Source organism: Amia ocellicauda, chromosome 15 (assembly GCF_036373705.1).
Source record: "Amia ocellicauda isolate fAmiCal2 chromosome 15, fAmiCal2.hap1, whole genome shotgun sequence".
Classification (NCBI taxonomy): Eukaryota; Metazoa; Chordata; class Actinopteri; order Amiiformes; family Amiidae; genus Amia; species Amia ocellicauda.
The window spans coordinates 296021-315553 of record NC_089864.1 but is presented as its reverse complement, the minus strand read 5'-3'; the positions used below and the strand labels follow the sequence as shown (position 1 = coordinate 315553).

Below are 19533 nucleotides of genomic sequence, written 5' to 3'. Positions count from 1 at the left end.
TGCTGTGACTTGTTACAGTATTGCAAAAACATTCATATTGATCATGCATTCATTGCTCTGATACCTGTCCTCTCAGAGAACACAAGATAATAAAAACTGAATGCACTGAAAAACATTTGTGATAGGACATGACTAGAATTATTTTTGCATAAAAAGTAAATCAGTAAATAAGGCCAGTCAGTTTACAGCGTCCTGTCTGAACTGTTTCTCCTGACATTGAGGTGGTTTGTCCCGTTTCCTTTCACTCATCAGGAATCATTTACAGCAAAACTCAGGGCCAGCATTTCATGTAGCTCCCTGGACCGGGAAAGCAACCCTGGACTGACAGCCTCCCCCGGTGTCCCTTCACTGGCAGACTGAGATGCCCGCTTATATACACACAGGACACGGGAAGGGACTGACAAACTGTTGTGCTTTGGTTAACACAGGCCTGTATGTATGAAACACAGAATTTAAGAGCTGTTGCCGGTCATAGACAACTCCTTTACCACAAGCCTACACTTCTCAGTTAGGAAGGTATACTGTGAACCTACATCTTGACAGCACTTAGCTTTTAACGTCCAGGATGTAGGACCTCACTTACTGTACTTGCCTGTGTAAATTGGGAGATGTAAAATGTATTATATTTTGAATTGCTATGTTTTAGTTAAATTGAATTTGTAATGATTGATGGCTTTACTTAACTGTATTTTTGCACTTTGTTTTGCACTTATGTTGTAAGTCACCCTGTATAAGGGCATCTGCCAAGAAATAAAAATAATAATATAAAATAAAAAAGTATATGAATTTGTGTATATATTTGCCAAAAAAAAGGTAGTATGATTTAAATCCAGTCTCCACCCCCACATTGTATTTCATTTTGTCTCTCTTCACATGGAGTCATCAGGTAAAACACAATACTGACGCACTGCAATGCAGGTAGTACATTTAATTCAGTCACTGTCATCGCGCTGCTTTAAGCAACGTAAAGCATTAGTATTATATTTAATTGTGGCTTTAAAATACTATGATGCTGTAAAGCAAATGAGCAGGGATAAAACACAAAAGCTTGTGTTGTCTACAACATGTTCTATTTCAACATATGTACTGTTTTGCATTTTGGCACTAGAAAGCTTCCATGTTTTATGCTAAAAGACACAGTTACAAAATGTAAAAATGAAGTTAAAAAAGACAGACTGTGCAGACAGGATCATGTGAAAGTATTCAGGTTCACTCACATCAGCTGAAGGCCACATTGGACAGCAGTGAGGCTGAGAGTTGAGTGAACTGAGGTGTCTAAACACTACCCTGATCCTCTGACAGCTAGTGTAACAGCACCAGCGCAGACAGCACCGCAACCAGGTCCACTGCGGAGGAGGGGTGCAGTCCGCGCTCGCTGACCTCTGCACAGTGACATGGGCTCTGCCCATCAAGGTCTCAGAGTGACTTAATGCCATGTGGATTGAACTCGACAGTGACATGATGGACAATGGCTGACAAGGACACACCCAGTGTGAGGGCCACACTGTCTCCAGGTTTTCATCAATCAGAACCGATGAAATGCAGCCAGGGAACTTTTTTTCTGTCTTCTTTTTTATTTACTTATTTTAAAGTCACCTGGAATGAAGGAGGAACAGATTAAAGTAATTCCTGCTACTTTCTTCACTGCAGTCCCCCCTCCAGTTGATTCACACCCCTCTCTCTCCTGGAGTCACAGTCTCTGCAAACACCTTCCAATGCCAAGACTGGACAATTATTGTACTGTTTGTTCCTGGACAGAGAGGGGGTTGCAGGGCTGGACAGTGAGGGGGCTGCGGGGCTGGACAGTGACGGGGGCTGGACAGTGAGGGGGCTGAAGGGCTGGACAGTGAGGGGGCTGAAGGGCTGGACAATGAGAGGGCTGTGGGGCTGGACAGTGAGGGGGTTGAAGGGCTGGACAGTGAGGGGGCTGAAGGGCTGGACAGTGAGGGGGCTGAAGGGCTGGACAGTGAGAGGGCTGCGGGGCTGGACAGTGAGGGGGCTGAAGGGCTGGACAGTGAGGGGGCTGAAGGGCTGGACAGTGAGAGGGCTGCGGGGCTGGACAGTGAGGGGGCTGGACAGTGAGGGGGCTGAAGGACTGGACAGTGAGGGGGCTGTGGGGCTGGACAGTGAGGGGGCTGAAGGGCTGGACAGTGAGGGGGCTGTGGGCCTGGACAGTGAGGGGGCTGGACAGTGAGGGGGCTGTGGGGCTGGACAGTGAGGGGGCTGGAGAGTGAGGGGGCTGTGGGCCTGGACAGTGAGGGGGCTGGACAGTGAGGGGGCTGAAGGGCTGGACAGTGAGGGGGCTGTGGGCCTGGACAGTGAGGGGGCTGGACAGTGAGGGGGCTGAAGGGCTGGACAGTGAGGGGGCTGTGGGGCTGGACAGTGAGGGGGCTGAAGGGCTGGACAGTGAGAGGGCTGCGGGGCTGGACAGTGAGGGGGCTGGACAGTGAGGGGGCTGAAAGGCTGGACAGTGAGGGGGCTGTGGGTCTGGACAGTGAGGGGGCTGAAGGGCTGGACAGTGAGAGGGCTGCGGGGCTGGACAGTGAGGGGGCTGGACAGTGAGGGGGCTGAAAGGCTGGACAGTGAGGGGGCTGCGGGTCTGGACAGTGAGGGGGCTGAAGGGCTGGACAGTGAGAGGGCTGCGGGGCTGGACAGTGAGGGGGCTGAAGGGCTGGACAGTGAGGGGGCTGCGGGGCTGGACAGTGAGGGGGCTGAAGGGCTGGACAGTGAGGGGGCTGTGGGCCTGGACAGTGACGGGGCTGGACAGTGAGGGGGCTGTGGGGCTGGACAGTGAGGGGGCTGGAGAGTGAGGGGGCTGTGGGGCTGGACAGTGAGGGGGCTGGACCAGAACACTGACACACAGTCTCCGCACACGTCCACACACTCACCTGGAGAACGATCAATAACGACACCCGTCGACCCTGTGGAACAAATCACAGAGCCGTCAGTACAGCAGAGCCCTCAACGGCACCACACTTCACACATATGACAGTCTGTTTCAAACTCAACACTGCGCGTGATGTTGTGTGACTGAGAGTGAAATGACTGACAGTGGCAGAGCTTTCATTTCAATTACTGCTTTATTTACCCTTTAACCACTGCCCTGCTACATGCGAATCTGCCCCCTATAGGAAGTCTGTTTACAGTGTCGGTCACTGCTGCCTCCCTGCCTCTCTCTCTCTTTCTCAGTAACTCCTTCACTGAGCCCCCCCTTCAGATTCAATTCAAGCTGCTTTATTGGATTGTCTTAATGTATTGCCAATGTGTTACTAAAGGAAATACAGATAATAAATAGATGTATGTATAATAATAAAGATAGAGCAAAGACAAAAAGCGTGGGGGGGACCTGCTGATTTCACTGGTTTGTTTCTCTCGTGTGGGCGTGTTTTGTGCCGTGCAGGAGAAATGCATCTCTCTCTCACCTGAACTCGTCCTCCAGATGATGCCTCCCACAATCACAGCGATCAGGACCAGGACTGCAGCAGCGATCACTCTGATGATCACACCAAGGATAAAGGAGGAGAACACTGGAACACACGGCACAGTCCATACTGCTCTCACACAAAACTTAGCAAATTGAGGACCAAAAATCAGTGGCCAAAATGGTTAATAGAATTATGCAAAAGCATATCAAGATAAAGAAAATGTTCTATAGCACATACAAAAGGGATGGAGACTAAACAAAATACAAAGAATAAGAGTTTAAGAAAGGGATCAAGAAAGCAAAGAGGGAAATAGAAAGAAACATAGCCTTTGGAGCTAAAACTAATGCAAAGAGCTTTTTTCAATATTACAACAGCAAGAGGTCAATAAAGGAGGAGGTGAAACAGATTAAGGGCAAAAATTGAAGTATCTTGGAAAATGAACAAGATGTGGCAAATGTTCTAAATGAGTTTTTCACAGAGATTTTTACAAAAGAAAAGACAGATGACATGCCACAGGTTAACAATCAGTCCAGTCAAACCCTAAGAGAGATCAGGATAAATGAGGAGGAGGTACTAAAGGGACGAGCAGAATTAAAAACAAACAAATCACATGGGCCAGATGGGATATTTCCAACAGTACTTAAAGAAATGAGGGAAATTATTTATAGGCCGCTAACTCAAATATTCCAAATGACACTTAGAACAGGGGATGTGCCAACTGACTGGAAGACAGCAAATGTCATACCAATCCACAAGAAAGAGGACAAAACTGAGCCAGGAAATTACAGACCAATCAGTCTCACCTGCATCACCTGTAAAATGTTGGAAAAAATTATTAGACAGAAAATAGAGGAGCATCATAATGAAAACCATATTCTTGGAGATAGTCAACATGGGTTTAGACGAGGAAGATCATGTCTTTATTACAGTTTTTTGAACATGCAACTGCAGCTGTAGATCATGTGAAAGCATATGATATGATATACTTAGATTTTCAGAAAGCTTTTGATAAGGTTCCACACCAAAGCCTGATCCTCAAAGCTGTAGGCATTCAGGGTAATGTAAGTAGATGGATTATGAACTGGTTGATGTCTAGGAAACAGAGGGTGTCGATTAGAGGAGTCGCTTCTAACTGGAGTGAGGTTGTTAGTGGAGTTCCACAGGGATCAGTAATCTAATCTATATTAATGATCTGTATGGGCTCAAATTAACACCAAAAGTAACAAAATAAATTCAAAATAAAACATTGTTGAGAAAAAATGGATGTTAAGATGAAAAATAAAACAAAATTGAAAGCAAGCTGTATAGAATTGTAAACAAAAATAATGATATCAAAAGCAAAACTAAAAATCCTGAAAGCAAATAATTTTAAATCGAGAGCAAAACTCTAACTGATTGAGTCCATTTGACTGACGCACTCGCCTGGAGTCGCTGTCTGTGGTTACAATCCTGCGATCTGTGCTTTTACCGCCAGGTTCTTTGCTTTCACTTTTTTTTGTTTTGTCTTGGCACAGTTTTGCCATGAGGGCGGGGTTTTCAGGGAGGCCTAGATCATGGCTCTGCCACTAGGTTTGAGTGATGGTTCTCCCTAACCCAAACAGGGTGGCAACTCCTTAGAAACATCCACGATGTGCTCCATAGCCCTTCCAGTCAAAAGCTGGAAAATCCCCACACTGGATACCTCCCCCAACCCCCCCAGTTTTTATTTTAGGGAAGTGTTCTCCTATGTGCTCCACTGAAGGGTGTTTGTCTGACGCCTGCCTATAAAACACACACCTCCGCAGTGCATGCTGGGACTGGAGCCGGTCGAGTGTCACACTGCCAGGATCAGATGCTAACGAAGCCTTTGATTCGGATCTGTACCATCTCCCTGAGAGGTGCATTTGATCCGATCCCTGAGCGTTTACACTGCACTTTCTGAGCAGGACCAAATGTACCGATGCCTTTGACCCGTATCAGAAATGGCAGTGTAAATTTGCCTAAACAAAGAGGAATAGACCTGACAGGCCCTGAAAATCAAAAGAACCTTCCGACAGTTCAAAACTTGCTGTATCCCACATGACTTTTTCTGAAAGTTTCTTTCCCCCTGAAAATCAACCCCTGTTCTGAGGGTTTCCGACAGTCGTAATGGGTGGATGACCATAAAAACTGTCGGAAACGGTGTTCTGTATGTTAATGACTCTGCTTCATGTCGCAGGACAAGAAAGGAGGCCAAGCAATGAGAAAATCTAAACTAGTGGGGTTGAGATGAAGCAGGAACATTTGAAAACACTAAATATTGCAAATGTAGCAAAAAAGAGGCAGAAGGAAAACATCAAACACACAAAAACAGATAGCAGAAAAGGTCAGATTTACAGACTCTGAGCTCAACCTGCTGTAAAAGAAGAAAAAAAAATGTCTTGACATTGTTAAGTGAACATGGACATAATTTAAAGAGGCTGAATGACATGCACATCCAAACAAAGGAAATTGTGGCATGTAAAGCACGGGCTGAGGTCTGCCCGATCAAACAGAGCTGACCCCCTGCAGGAACGAGTGTCCCAGCTGTTCAGCAAGGGGGCTGTTGGAGATGTGGAGGGAGCCCTGACACCTACAGATGTAAACCATGATGCCATTCTGTAAAGATGTTCTTCAGACATAATGCATTTACTGCCACATGTGCACATTTGTACTTAAAGTTAATTAACATAACACATTATTACATGAATAGGATTCTAACCTAATAAGAAATTGATTTACTTGATTTTACAAATGTCAAAGGGTTAGGGTTAGGGTTTACAAGTGTCTAGAACATAAGAACACAAGACAGTGTCCAATGGAGAGGAGGCCATTTGCCCCTCATGCTCGTTTGGTGTCCATTAAATTAAGTGATCCAAGGATCCTATCCAGTCTGTTTTTGGATGTTCCCAAATTTCCATGTTTCTAAGTAAGAACAATAATTACTGCTTCGATTATGAAGAGGAAGCAAACAAGTAAATGACTGCAGTAATGAAGACAGAGCAGTTGTATGCTGAACAATCAGAACCCCTAAAGAAGACGAAAAGAAACACTTGGATTCAGAAAGCAGCAAAACGTCCTCCCACCTACACAATACTGCCAATGATAGGCAATAAGCACGGAAAGCACACAGAACTGGTGAGGGCACAGAATGAATTACTGAGATGACAGAACGAAATATTACATTTCATTTTATTATATTATAATGTACTGCTTTAAATTACAATGGAATCCATACAGGCCACCATGGTTGAAATGAACAATAATATATTTGAAATGGACAGGGATCTGTACTGATGTTTAGATAATTTAAGTAGATATCTCTATCTCAGGCCTCTCTCTACTGCATTCAAAGTGCACCTCACCCAGTCGACCCCCCCCCCCACACACACACACACACACACACACACATCCTTCATTAGTTCCTCACACAAAAAAGGCAGAAGAGACAGGTAGGACTATATGAAATAGACAATGAAAATGGACAAACTGTTTTGGGGTTTGTTAATAGACAAAATGGTTGTGTAAGTTACTTTTCTTTCTTTTTTAATGTTTCTTATTATAATATATATTTCCCTTATTTTATATGGACAACTGTAAACACGTTAATTATCAATTGTATAATTTTTCCTGAGTTGGTATCCAGGCATGCTGATAAGGGGTTATTAATGTACACATTTCAACATTAGCATGAACTGTTTAATAGTAGTGTATTAATGAACTGTGTAAATTGGAAGTTGTAAAATGTATTATATCTTGAATTGCTTTGTTTAATGTAAATTTGAATTTGTAATGTTTGATGCCTTGTACTTAACTGTATTTTTGCACTTTGTTTTGCACTTATGTTGTAAGTCGCCCTGGATAAGGGTGTCTGCCAAGAAATAAAAATAATAATAATAATAATAATAATAATAATAATAATAATAATAATGTGTCTGCTGATAGCACCTCTTTCAAACTGTTCAATTCCATCAGTACAGCTTGAAACAGGAAGATATATTTCTGTCGAGAACTGCCTGCTAAAAACTTTGATGTTGGGACAGTATGTATGCTAATTAGATACGTAATTTCCAGAACTGTCGGAATTGGGGTTTCCGACTATTTGTAAGACTTCCAAATATTTCTGATTTTAAGTCGGAACACTGAAAACTGTCAGAAAACTTCACTGCCGCCAAAAAGACCCTTTCTGACTGACGGAAATGCTTTGATTTTCGTGCCCACCAGGGCAACCTGTTTGGAGTTATTCAAAAGCACAAGCTTATATTCAGACTAGAAACAGGGGCGAGTCTCTACACGACATGTATTCTGTAGAAATCCAATTAAACTACAAACTACAAAAGAGGTACAAACTCTTGTTCTGTGCAGATGAAGCAGAGGAGCTGTCTAGGCGTTCACGGGCAGCACAGCCCAACGCAGAACGGCCCTGCGCCAGACGAGAGCAGCCTGGGATTTACTGTAACAAACTCAACTTTAAAATTAACTTTATTTGCTCAATATTTACTGACAATTTACAGCAACAGATAAAAAAAGATTTGAAAAAGAGGCAGCCAGTCACATCCCTCACTTCACCCACTTCACATCTGTAACTGTCAAGTAAAATAAATAACTTAGGTTTGCATGCTAACAGCTAAAAACACAGAAATAATGTAATTAAACCCAGCCTCTGAGCGATACAACAATGTGAGACACGACCCCACAGCCCTCCTCTGTGCTGCTCTTCTGAACACGGGCAGCTTCCCCTCTGTTACATGATTGTTGTTTTAATAGAAATGACCCCTTTTTGTAATTTCCCCTTAATGGAGGAGAGACTGGGAGGTAACACACAGCAACTGAGGGCAGTTCTTTATTGCACCCCGATGCTGCTTTTGCCATCTCGACCCAACAGTGTGTGTCTAGGTCTTGCACCTTCTCCCATCATGACCTGCTCCTGGTGACACACAGTGAGCGGAGTGAGAGACAGTCTCTCGGCCCATTGTGCAACCGTCCACTGCAGTCATTGTCTCGCAGTAGTAGCGGCGCTGTCTCTGCTGCTGTCCTGAACCTCTCCTCATGTGCGTCTTCCTGCAGAGAGAGCGAGTGCAGGGGTCACTACTGCAGCTGCCACAGTATAGTCACATGGCACACACATCTGCAGATGTGGGGATCTATATTCTGAATGCTCGGTTTACATGCGTGGGAATTCTCGATGCTCTACACATCCCTCTCACCGCTAAACTGAGCAGCCCTGAGCTCTGTCTGGACTCTGCACAGGCTCTGTACTTACTGGGCCTCTGTAGTACTGTCACAATCACAGACGCGAGTGATGACCACGACCCTGGCGAGCCCCCAGCACCTACATTAACCACAGGAGCAGGTGAGACAAACAGGTTTGTGAATATGGTTCCAGTTATGACTGACACCTCAGCATTATAGTCAAATCAATCAGTCAGTCAGTCAGTCAGTGTGTCTGTCAGGGTGAATGCAGTGATCATGTAGTTATCAGGGCAGTGTAGGGGAGTCAGTCCTGGCAGGGCAGTGTAGGGGAGTCGGTCCTGGCAGGGCAGTGTAGGGGAGTCAGTCCTGGCAGGGCAGTGTAGGGGAGTCAGTCCTGGCAGGGCAGGGCAGTGTAGGGGAGTCAATCCTGGCAGGGTAGTGTAGGGGAGTCGGTCCCGTCTCACCTGATCGCTGTTTCCTCCTGCAGCTGATCAGCATGAACACACAGTAAACAGTGAGCATCACCAGCACTGCGGCCAGTGGACTGGGCTGGGGTATCCTGAGGAAGTGTGTCTTGGGCACTGCAAGAACACACCACACAGCTGTCACATCTCTGCCTGGCTCTTCAGACCACACCCAACCGGCCTATTCATATACCGCACATGTCCACTGTAGGATTAAGATTAACTCCCCCCATCCTCAGCTGTGATGACCCCACACCCCCGAGACAGGCCCACAGAGGAAACAACACTAAGATGAGTAAAACAAACACGATTTAGGTCCCTTTCTCTTGCTTCCAGTCTTTCCTGACCCTCTCTCTGTCTCTCTCTCTCTCTCACCCCAGATGAATGGCATCTTCTCTCCCAGGCTGGGATGGTACGCATGGCAGGAGTAGGTGTGTCCCTCCAGGTCCTCAGACGAGACCCTCAGGCTCTTCCTGACCTGGTATGTCCCGTCCCCATTGGGCAGCAGCTCCCCGCTCTCCACCCCCTCGTGCAGCTCCTGTCCGTCTCTCTGCCAGGACAGCACCACGTCTCGGGGGAAGAAGCCTGTGGCCAGGCAGGACAGCTCAGCCCAGCCTGTGTGTTTAGATCCCTTTTGCAACACAAAGACCTTTGGGGGGACTGAAGAGACAGAGAGACAATAAGACCTCCCGGTGCACAATGGAGAGAAGCTGTGCGGGAGTCGTGGTGTGACACTCGACCCAAACCAATGTCAGGAACTAACTGTTCACCCATTTCATCTTGTGGTGTCATTTATTTTACTGATTGAAATATGTTTTGGTATTTCTGAAGTCCTGGACTGGTATAAAAATGACCCTGAAAGATGCAGCTGTACCTTTCCTCTCCAGCCGCAGCGTCCCGTAGCGGAGGTACTTCTTCAGCCAGGTGACACACTCCTGGGTCAGGTAGAGCTTCAGCCCCTCATTCAGGTCCCTGTTGTCATCCCACTTCATCTTGGTGGGCAGGGCCTGCGGCACCGGGGAGACCCAGGCTCCGGTCCTCCTGTCGAACACAATGAAGTCCCGCCCGTCGTACCCGTACTCATCAAAGCCCCCCTGGAGGCCGTGCTCGCTGTCCCACTCACAGCCGTACGTCTCCTGGAGGGTGTGGACACCTGCGGGAAACACGGGGACAAGCACCATTGAGTGGGTCAATGTGTGAGTGTGAGTGTGTGTGTCTGTGTGTGTGAGTGCGTCCTCACCCTGAGTGTGACTGAAGCACTTCATTGCGGTGCCTAAACTGGCTTTGAAGGTCTGCTGGTGATCAGCTGCGCTCTGACTCTCTGTGTCCCAGTACCAGTCCCTCTCGTTCCACCTGATCCAGTCGGTCTTGGGCACCATCCTCTGTGTGTTGCTGTCATAGTACACAAACGGCTGCCCGTCCACCTGCCCCACGATGGAGAACTCTGGGAGCCCACTGACACCAGAGATGGCCGTGTAGAAGTAGCGCAGGGAGTGGGTGGCGGAGGGGAAATGAACTCATTTTGGACTGGCAGTAGTGTAGAGATTAACCCAGCTGCTGTAATACTGAAGATCACAGAGGTTCACACATACCCTAGGATCACATGGGACTGAACTAGAACATCTATAGCAGTGGGTCTCCACCCTGGTCCTGGGGAGCTGGTTTTCACTCCAACCTGAACTCCATATTGAACCCTTCATTGTCTTATGACCACATGTTCAATGGTTTCCAGCTCTTAAACAGGTGGAGCTCATCTGGTGACTCCATGTTAGTGTCTGATTAGTGGGTTGGAATGAAAACCAGCAGAAACAGGGTCCCATCGGGCCAGGATTGAGAACCTAAAGTCGTCCAGCTCTGCAGGTTTGTAGGATTGTATTAGTCAACCCTTAAGAAAAAGAAGAACGGGAAGTACACATATATTCTATACTATACATTCTACTCCACGTGAACCACAGTATACTTAGGTCTATAGGGAATTTCACAAGGGAAATCCTGTAAACTACTAAATATAATTACATTTACAGACCAGCGATGGGACGGCCGTCTCAGAGCATTAAAATAACGAAACCAAAACAGCATCATTACATGTAAAACCTGTAAAGTATCACTGTTTTATTGCGCCGAAATATTGACGCAGACGGGCTAATCTTCTCATCGCACACAGAATTAAGGTTTATGAGCAGGGATTGTTATAACTACTACTAGTAGTCGCCTATTTGTACCAGATTAACACAGTCTCATATCATTATTTAATCCCGATGAAACGGAATGAATCGTCTCCCCGCCTCTGTTTGTATTTTGAAGTTATTGACAGGACGCAGACATAGTTAAATTCGCTACAGTAACACTTCAGTAGGCCTATACCATATGTTGATATGCACACAAGGGTATCTAGGTAAGTGTGTAGAGTTTGTGTCGAAATACCTGAAGAAGCCGCATGAAGCTCCGCACTCAGTATCCACAGAGCCACCGCCAGCAGCATCCCTGCGCCGGACAGCTGTGTCACATGAATCAGAGAGAACAGAATAATCTGACTGGCTGCAGCGACCACGCAATTCGCGAGTCAAACTGAAAGCGAAACCGCGTCTCCGCTGGGCTGCTGTGCGTCGGTGGTGCGTCGGTGGCCGAAGGGTCACACAGGTGCGAGAGGCGGACATCACCCGAGTGCAGGCCACAGACAGCGATGCTGCGAGCCCTGCTGGCCCTGTTCGCCGTCCAGTGCGCTTGTGCCGGTGAGTGTGACTGAGATACTGGGACTGCAGCACTCGAGTTGAGTTGAGTCTAATGGAGTCAGAGATAGTTTCTTTCTTCCGATCCTGCCGCAATGCATTAATGAAACACTGGATTTAGCAGGAAATAGTCAAAGGCTATCCTTAGAGTTTCATGTTTAGTGACTAACTAACTAATTTGATTCCCACCTGTTTTGTGCGGTGTGACCTTGTCTGTGCTGCAGCAAACCACTCTCTGCACTATGTCTGCACTGGCGCCTCAGGCCCAGTGGCAGTGACGGAGGTGATTGTGGTCACCATGCTGGACAAGGAGGAGCTGAGTTACTACAACACCACAGTGGGTGAGGTGGTCCCTCGGCAGGAGTGGCTGAAAGATGAAGAGGGTTTACAGGGCTGGAAGATTAACTCCTATGTATCTGTTGACACCCTGAACTCTGTACGCACTGCAGGTAAGAGCTGCCCCTGCACTGAGAGTCACGCTGACAACGCTTGAAGCCACTCTGGCATGGTCCACTGCTGGACACCTCCATTAAGACAATGAAACAAACACACACCCAACACCACAGCACACAACAGGCCAACTTTACGGTTGTTTTCCCCAATTGTTTCACACATTCCTCCACAGTGACATACAAGGGCAACAACTCCAAACACAGAAGAACACAGGAGTGATTGTGCAATATGAAGGAGCAATATAAGCACGGGCACATCCTGGGGGCGAGTGCCAGCTGCAGGCCAGCCCAGTGAGCGTTCCTGTTTCAATTCCAGGCATTGCAACACTGCAGCAGATGTGGGGCTGCAAACAGGGTGACGACAATGCAACCCGATATTTCTGGCAGTACGGCTACAAAGGCAAAGATTATCTCACCCTAGACACCAACACCTGGGCCTTCACCACCGTCAGTCCCTGGCATCCGCGCAGGACCCCGAGCTTGAAGAGTTCGAGGACGTACCTGCAGCAGCACTGCCTGGAGTGGCTGAAGAAGTTGCTGGAGCACGGCAGGGAGGCTCTGGACAGGAAAGGTGGGTCTGAGCATTTCCACGTCATCAGAGGTGATGGGTCAGGTGGGACGAGATGACGAAAGCTTGATGGGAGTGCGTGTTGTATGAGTCACACCTGAGAGTGGTTGAAGGTGGCCTGAGAATGGCCTGAGCTTCACCCCCTAGTCTGAGAGCCTTGCGCTAATGCCTGTGTTCTGCTGTGAGGTGTGTAGTGTGGTTGTGTTGTGGGTCTGACTAATGGGATGGGAGCCTGACCACTCTGTGACTGTGAACTGGTTCCCTGAGGGCAGAGAACCACGGTCTGCACATATCTTAGCTCTGTCTCTGGAGTTACAGTGCATAGCGAGCGCAGTGCAGTTATTGTGCGTGTGTACAGTATATTTTGTCGTATTTGTTATTTGTGAAGGTTTATTTTTCTCTGGGACGTAGTTCTGTAACAGTGCATGTATAATGTTATGTTGTAATGTTTTGATGAGTCCCTGTGGAGTCTGCAGATTTGTGTTGCTGTAGAATCGAACTGTTCTGTGTTCACTGCACCACCTTGCTGCCCCGGTGTTAACGAGTGTCTGCTGCTTCTGAGAGACACGTCTCTGTCAAAGCCTGACCTCTCTCTTCCTCTCTTCCTCTCCAGTCCCCCACGAGGTGTCAGTGCACTATAATGGCTGTGAGCTGTCCTGCCTGGCCACGGGCTTCTTCCCCCGAGACATTGTGCTGTCCTGGCAGAGAGACGGGCAGGAGCTGCACGAGGGGGTGGAGAGCGGGGAGCTGCTGCCCAATGGGGACGGGACGTACCAGGTCACAAAGAGCCTGAGACTGAGCGGCTGGGAAAGGCTCTGGCACACATTCTCCTGCCACGTGAAACACGCCAGCCTGGAAGAGGCATCTGTTACTTACTGGGGTAAGAGAGAGGCTTCACCAATGCCGATGATGCTTTTCAGATTGGCAGTGGAGTGAATGGAGAGACTGAGGACTGGCACACCAGAGGAGTGTCCTGTATTGATGTGTCATTGTGGGTGTGTAAGACTCAGTGTGCTGTGTGTTTCAGGCCGTTCCCGCACATTTCTGTGGATGCCTGCAATTGCATTGCTGGGCGGGACCCTTTTCATCATCTTTGCTTCCACAAAAGTCAGGTTAGTGAGAGCGGTGAGAGCTCAGTGAGGGACAGCAGGCTGCACAGAGGGACATGCATTCAGCCAAGCCTTGACAAGGCGGGGGGGGCTTATTTGCTGCCATCTCAGCTTGTGACCAGGGAGTTTCTCTGTACAACAAAACACATTCATAATGAAGCTTGAAGCTCTTCAGGTTTAAAGGAAATTAAATTCATTTTCAGTGTCTTTTTAAGACTTTCATTTTTTGCGCTAGTAATCAGGAGACTGAACCACATTCTCTGTACAAGCCAGTAGTGGGAGAGCCAAGGACAGAGGACAGGTGAAGAGGAGACCTAGGCTTTGGCCCCCTGGACACACTGCGACTTGGGGGACAGACCGCAATCATCTCTCTCTTTGTTCCAGGCGCTTCCTTAAGAAGAAGTCTCTGTGTCCTGGAGTGTAGAGCGGCTCCCAGCAGGCTGCATGCGTCTAGACACAGACTCAGCGTTGAGCCTGAACCGTACGGACTCAGAGGAGATGTGGAGAAGTGATGGCTGGAGCCCGTGGACCGTGTCCCACAATGCCAGTCCCATGCTGTCTGTGTGTGTAGCTTGTTAAAACCATTATGGGATGTTTAAAGCACCAGAGTTTGTTTTTGCTGTTCACACGGCAGCAGTCAACTCTGTAGGCATTTTTCAAAGAAAGAATAAACACATACACACACACTCACTCACACAGAGAACTTGAATACTTTCACATGATACTGCCAGCGTCAGTATTTTATTCTTTGTTTTTAAATCCCTGTGACCTTGAGCTGGAGGAAGCGCTGGTTGATAATGGATGGTTGTGTAAATAATATAAATAATGTTAATAATAATTTAAAATAAAGAACTGTGTATAAGAGTAGCCGTGTCCATGTCTGTTGTCCACACTACAGATATAAAATACTGTTTATTGGTTAAGTATTTTACATTACATAGTTAAAAACATACACATTTTAATACTTTTGATTAAAACATTTTTTAATTCAGTTCTAAAATCATTAAAAAAAACTTAAAAATCCTAAAGTGTTTAAAAAACAAAAATGCAAAATAAACTCCCAGTGAAAATTCAAGCAAAAAATCATTAAATTAATGATTAGATGCCAATGCATTGAAATAAATGGTTAATGCATCAGACAAACCAACAAAGGAAAGAACAATACCAAACCAAAGCAGTCTGATGCATTCTGAACATAAGCTATACTGCACACACTGCACAGCGCTGTATTGTGCTCTTCCCTGTAGCTCTGTCTCTTGAGGCGAGGGTGTCATGGGAAATGGAATCAGGGGTTCCTGATTCACTGGGACCCAAAGGGTTGCTTCAAATGAAGCATTGTACCTTAACAAAACCCATAATCAGAGTTGTCCAAGTGGGTGGTGTTTGTTTTAGCGATCAAATTGAGATAAATCCACAGTTCGGGAGGAGCACAACCTCTGCCCCAAGCCTGAGAAACTGAGCCTCAATCATTCCTTCCCAGCATCCACTGATCTGCCTCCGTACACCAGCCCAGACCCCCGCTCAGACAGACGGACAGATTCAAAAGAGAGGCTGAATGTCTCGGGCTCCTCTGTGTATCTGATGTCTCTGAGAGTCGCTCCCTCAGCAGAGTCAAGAGCTTTTGGATGTGCAGTGTTTTACTGTAAATTAAATGAGCAGAAGTCAAGCAGGAAGCTATAAAGGCTGACACACTCAAGCTGGTTTTATATCTATATATCATCTATTTAATCTAAAAAGGCATTTTGAATGTGTCAGTGCAGGTGCCTTCTGAATATTGTTGTTCATAATATGAATGCAATAAACAATTGTCTGCGATTGTAACTGTGATACATGTGTAATGGTGGTGACCCTGAAGTCCTGCTCACACCTGAAGGACACCTGTTGGAAAAATGCATAAATGATAATTACTGATTCAGCTATATTACCATAGGCTACAGGAATTTGAAATGTGAATTTGAGAGCGAGGGTCTGATCCCGTGCAGTTAATGGACACAGGCAGGACACTTCTGATTGGCTTCAAAAAACTAAGAGTACAACCAATCAGCACTGCAGCATCACCCGTCTCCAGGCAAAGAATGACTGAGCAGGTTGACTGGCTTCCTCCCTCTCTCTGTCTCTCATTCCACACATCCTGCGCTTTCGCTCTCCCAGTCACATACACAACACCCCCTCTCTGTCAGTTCAATTCAGAAGTGCATTATTAGCATGGCCATCAGCAGCAGTCTTGCCAAAGAAGTTTAAATTCTCAGACCCACTGAAATACAAAAGAAAGAAACAAGGTGTGTGAGTGTGTGTGTGTGTGTGTGTGTGTGTGTGTGTAGCAGGACAATCATTTCACAGTAGGATAATCACATGCAGAGGATAGTGATAATTATACAGAACGAATAGAGAGAAAAAGAAAGGAGAGGAAAAACGTACTAAAATATATACACTGATGAGCCATAACATTATGACCACTGACAGGTGAAGTGAATGACACTGATAATCTTGTTTTCATGGCACCTGTCAGTGGGTGGGATATATTAGGCAGCAAGTGAACATTTTGTCCTCAAAGTTGATGTGTTAGAAGCGGGAAGAATGGGCAGCGTAAGGATCTGAGTGACTTTGACAAGGGCCTGATTGTGATGGCTAGACGACTGGGTCAGAACATCTCCAAAACTGCAGCTCTTGTGGGGTGTTCCCGGTCTGCAGTGGTCAGTACCTATCAAAAGTGTCCAAGGAAGGAAAAGCGGTGAACCGGCGACAGGGTCATGGGCGGCCAAGTCTCACTGATGCACGTGGGGAGCGAAGGCTGGCCCGTGTGGTCCGATCCAACAGACGAGCTACTGTAGCTCAAATTGCTGAAAAAGTGAATGCTGGTTCTGATAGAAAGGTGTCAGAACACACAGTGCATCGCAGTTTGTTGCGTATGGGGCTGCGTAGCCGCAGACCAGTCAGGGTGCCCATGCTGACCCCTGTCCACTGCCGAAAGCACGTACAATGGGCACGTGAGCATCAGAACTGGACCACGGAGCAATGGAAGAAGGTGGCCTGGTCTGATGAATGACGAGTTCAAGGTGTTGACTTTGCCTCCAAATTCCCCAGATCTCAATCCAATCGAGCATCTGTGGGATGTGCTGGACAAACAAGTCCGATCCATGGAGGCCCCACAACTTACAGGACTTAAAGGATCTGCTGCTAACCTCTTGGTGCCAGATACCACAGCACACCTTCAGAGGTCTAGTGGAGTCCATGCCTCAACGGGTCAGGGCTGTTTTGAGACCTACACAATATGAGGCAGGTGCATAATGTTATGGCTGATCGGTGTATATATACTATATACTCTACCGGTCACCTACATTTTTCCAGTTTTTATTGAAATTTACACAGTTTAATGTCTCAATGTGCTCTGAAATTAATTATGTACAGGTGTATATATCCAGGTGTTTCTGTTTGCAGGTGTATACACTACTGTATACACTTAGTTTTTTGCAGCCAATCAGAGGTTTCCTGCCTGTGTATATTAATTGCTGGGGATCTGACCCTCGCTCTGAAATTCACATTTAAAAAAACTGCTCTATTGCTGAAACCTATGGAAATATTGATCAATTAGTAATTATCATTTATGCATTTTTCCAACAGCTGCATAAACCAATCTCTCTGCCCTGCAGATTTGACCCTGCACGACCCCAGTGTCAAAAGAACTGTTCTTTGATTGCATTAAATCAAACCCTCCAGGTCCTCAGGCGAGACCCTCAGGCTCTTCCTGACCTGGTACGTCCCGTCCCCGTTGGGCTGCAGCTCCCCGCTCTCCACCCCCTCGTGCAGCTCACAGCTGTACAGCCACTGTCAGGTGTGGACAGCCCATAATGTACACGTATATACACACAATCCCCATAGGCTGCTGTACACGGGCCAACTTACATACGAGTAGCAGCCGTGACCCATGTGGCTCAAAGGGACAAATGCAGATCGGCATGGCTGGATTGGACAGCGGTGTTAAATAGACCAGGTAACAGGCCCCATGGTGTGATATCGATACAGGTGCTCCGCTGGGCAGGCAGGGTGTGCAGGACGCTCGGAGGTGCAAATTCGTACTCAAGTCCTCGTTGTTTGTGTCCAGAAGGGCTCGAGATACTACCGTGTCAGGCTCCAGCCCCGAGGGCAACGTGTTGTCTCCTCCAGCGATGTGTGTAGTGGTCAGCGCTCTTGACTCTTGGCTGATGGTTGTGGGTTCAATCCCAGGTGGGGGACACTGCTGTTGTACCCTTGAGCAAGGTACTGTACCTGGATTTCTACAGTAAATTCCAAGCTGTATAAATGGGTAAAATGTAAAAATACTGTGATATGTTGTCCCTGGATAAGAGTGTCTCCTGGGAAACTGAGTAATAATAATAATAATAATAATAATAATAAATTAAACAGGGTTGACAGGGTTGAACCCCTTCCACTCGACAATCTGTCCACACCCCCATAGGCCCTTCATCAGCATGGGCCACCCTCAGTGTCTCTGCACGTCCCTGATACGCACTGCATTCTTATTTTACGGGTTGCATTGTTGGCACTTTCTAAGGTTTCTTTTGAAAACTGTAAGTCACTCTAAGGGCAGGTGCAAACAGATAAATAATGATAATTAGTTTGTTTCTAATTGTTCACCAAAATCGAAAACGAGAGAAACAAACGGCTCAGTGCTGAAAGTGACCTGACCAAACAAGTTTGCTAGCTGGGCGTGTTGCTCGGTCTCCTGTGTCCGATATTATCAGTGATAATACCGCAGAGAAATGATGATCGCAGCCTGTCAGCAGGAGCCACCCCATCGGCCGGAGTCAAGCAGAAGGAAGACCGTCTCAGACTGCTGCAGGCATGGCCTGTTCACGCAGAGAAAGCAGTCAGAGTCAAATGATGATCGCGTTCCTGCTGTTTCTGGGCCACATCCAGACCTCTCTTCCCGGTGAGTTTGACTGGAACTGCTTGTCCGTTTAAATGGCCCGGGGCATCGAGGTGCAGAGCCTGGCGTCTTTGTGAGCAAGTAAACCTCTCTCCTCTCATACAGGAGATACAATTTGGCCCAGAAGTCGGAATAGAAGAGTAAGGCAACATGGATAGACAGGTTTAACTCATAGAGAGGGATACACTATCTGTAGAATAACATCTGAACATTTCTTGCTCTTTGTTTTATTTAAATAATTAAGCAGTCTAGTGTACCACAGAACTTTAATTCTGTTGATTGATTTTATTAATTAATTATATTTTGAATACATTTTCAATGTGCAGTATGTTCCATTTGTGTGTATAGTTTTACAACAATAAATTACAATTACTTCCTGCAGTCATGCAAAGAAAAGAAAAGAAAATACCTGCTAAGTTTTCTTTTGTGGAGCAAACAAATTGAAAGAAAGTATGTGTATGCCACACATCGAAAGAAAAGAAACATGATGTCATTTTAGAGCTGGCAGCTACCAGTCATATGAATCGCTAGTAATATCTAAATTGTAGCAAAATAGTTTGGGTAACCTGAGTTGAGAAATTGTTGTCATTTAAAAAAATCGAATAAAAAAATTCCCTTGGCAAAGGTAAACCAAAAGTGAAAATGTGACCTTGACTATTGAAGTGATCA

At 46.5% G+C, this 19533-nt stretch overlaps 3 protein-coding genes across 3 annotated transcripts in view; 2 read left to right on the top strand and 1 right to left on the bottom strand.

Annotated features, from left to right (window-relative positions):
* The window catches only part of LOC136771277 (major histocompatibility complex class I-related gene protein), a 70561-nt gene that overhangs the window by 45198 nt on the left and 5830 nt on the right, over nucleotides 1–19533 (top strand). The window lies entirely within an intron of this gene.
* On the bottom strand, nucleotides 7887–11588 carry LOC136771279 (class I histocompatibility antigen, F10 alpha chain). Its single transcript, XM_066723460.1, has 7 exons — nucleotides 11504–11588; nucleotides 10320–10644; nucleotides 9954–10232; nucleotides 9455–9739; nucleotides 9080–9196; nucleotides 8686–8754; nucleotides 7887–8483 (listed from the first exon to the last, which is right to left on the bottom strand). Exons 2-7 carry the CDS (start codon nucleotides 10456–10458, stop codon nucleotides 8470–8472), a joined length of 903 nt encoding a protein of 300 aa, XP_066579557.1. The 5' UTR covers nucleotides 10459–10644; nucleotides 11504–11588; the 3' UTR covers nucleotides 7887–8469.
* Nucleotides 11668–14801, top strand: LOC136771278 (major histocompatibility complex class I-related gene protein). Its single transcript, XM_066723459.1, has 5 exons — nucleotides 11668–11811; nucleotides 12033–12257; nucleotides 12577–12831; nucleotides 13442–13708; nucleotides 14322–14801. Exons 1-5 carry the CDS (start codon nucleotides 11763–11765, stop codon nucleotides 14447–14449), a joined length of 924 nt encoding a protein of 307 aa, XP_066579556.1. The 5' UTR covers nucleotides 11668–11762; the 3' UTR covers nucleotides 14450–14801.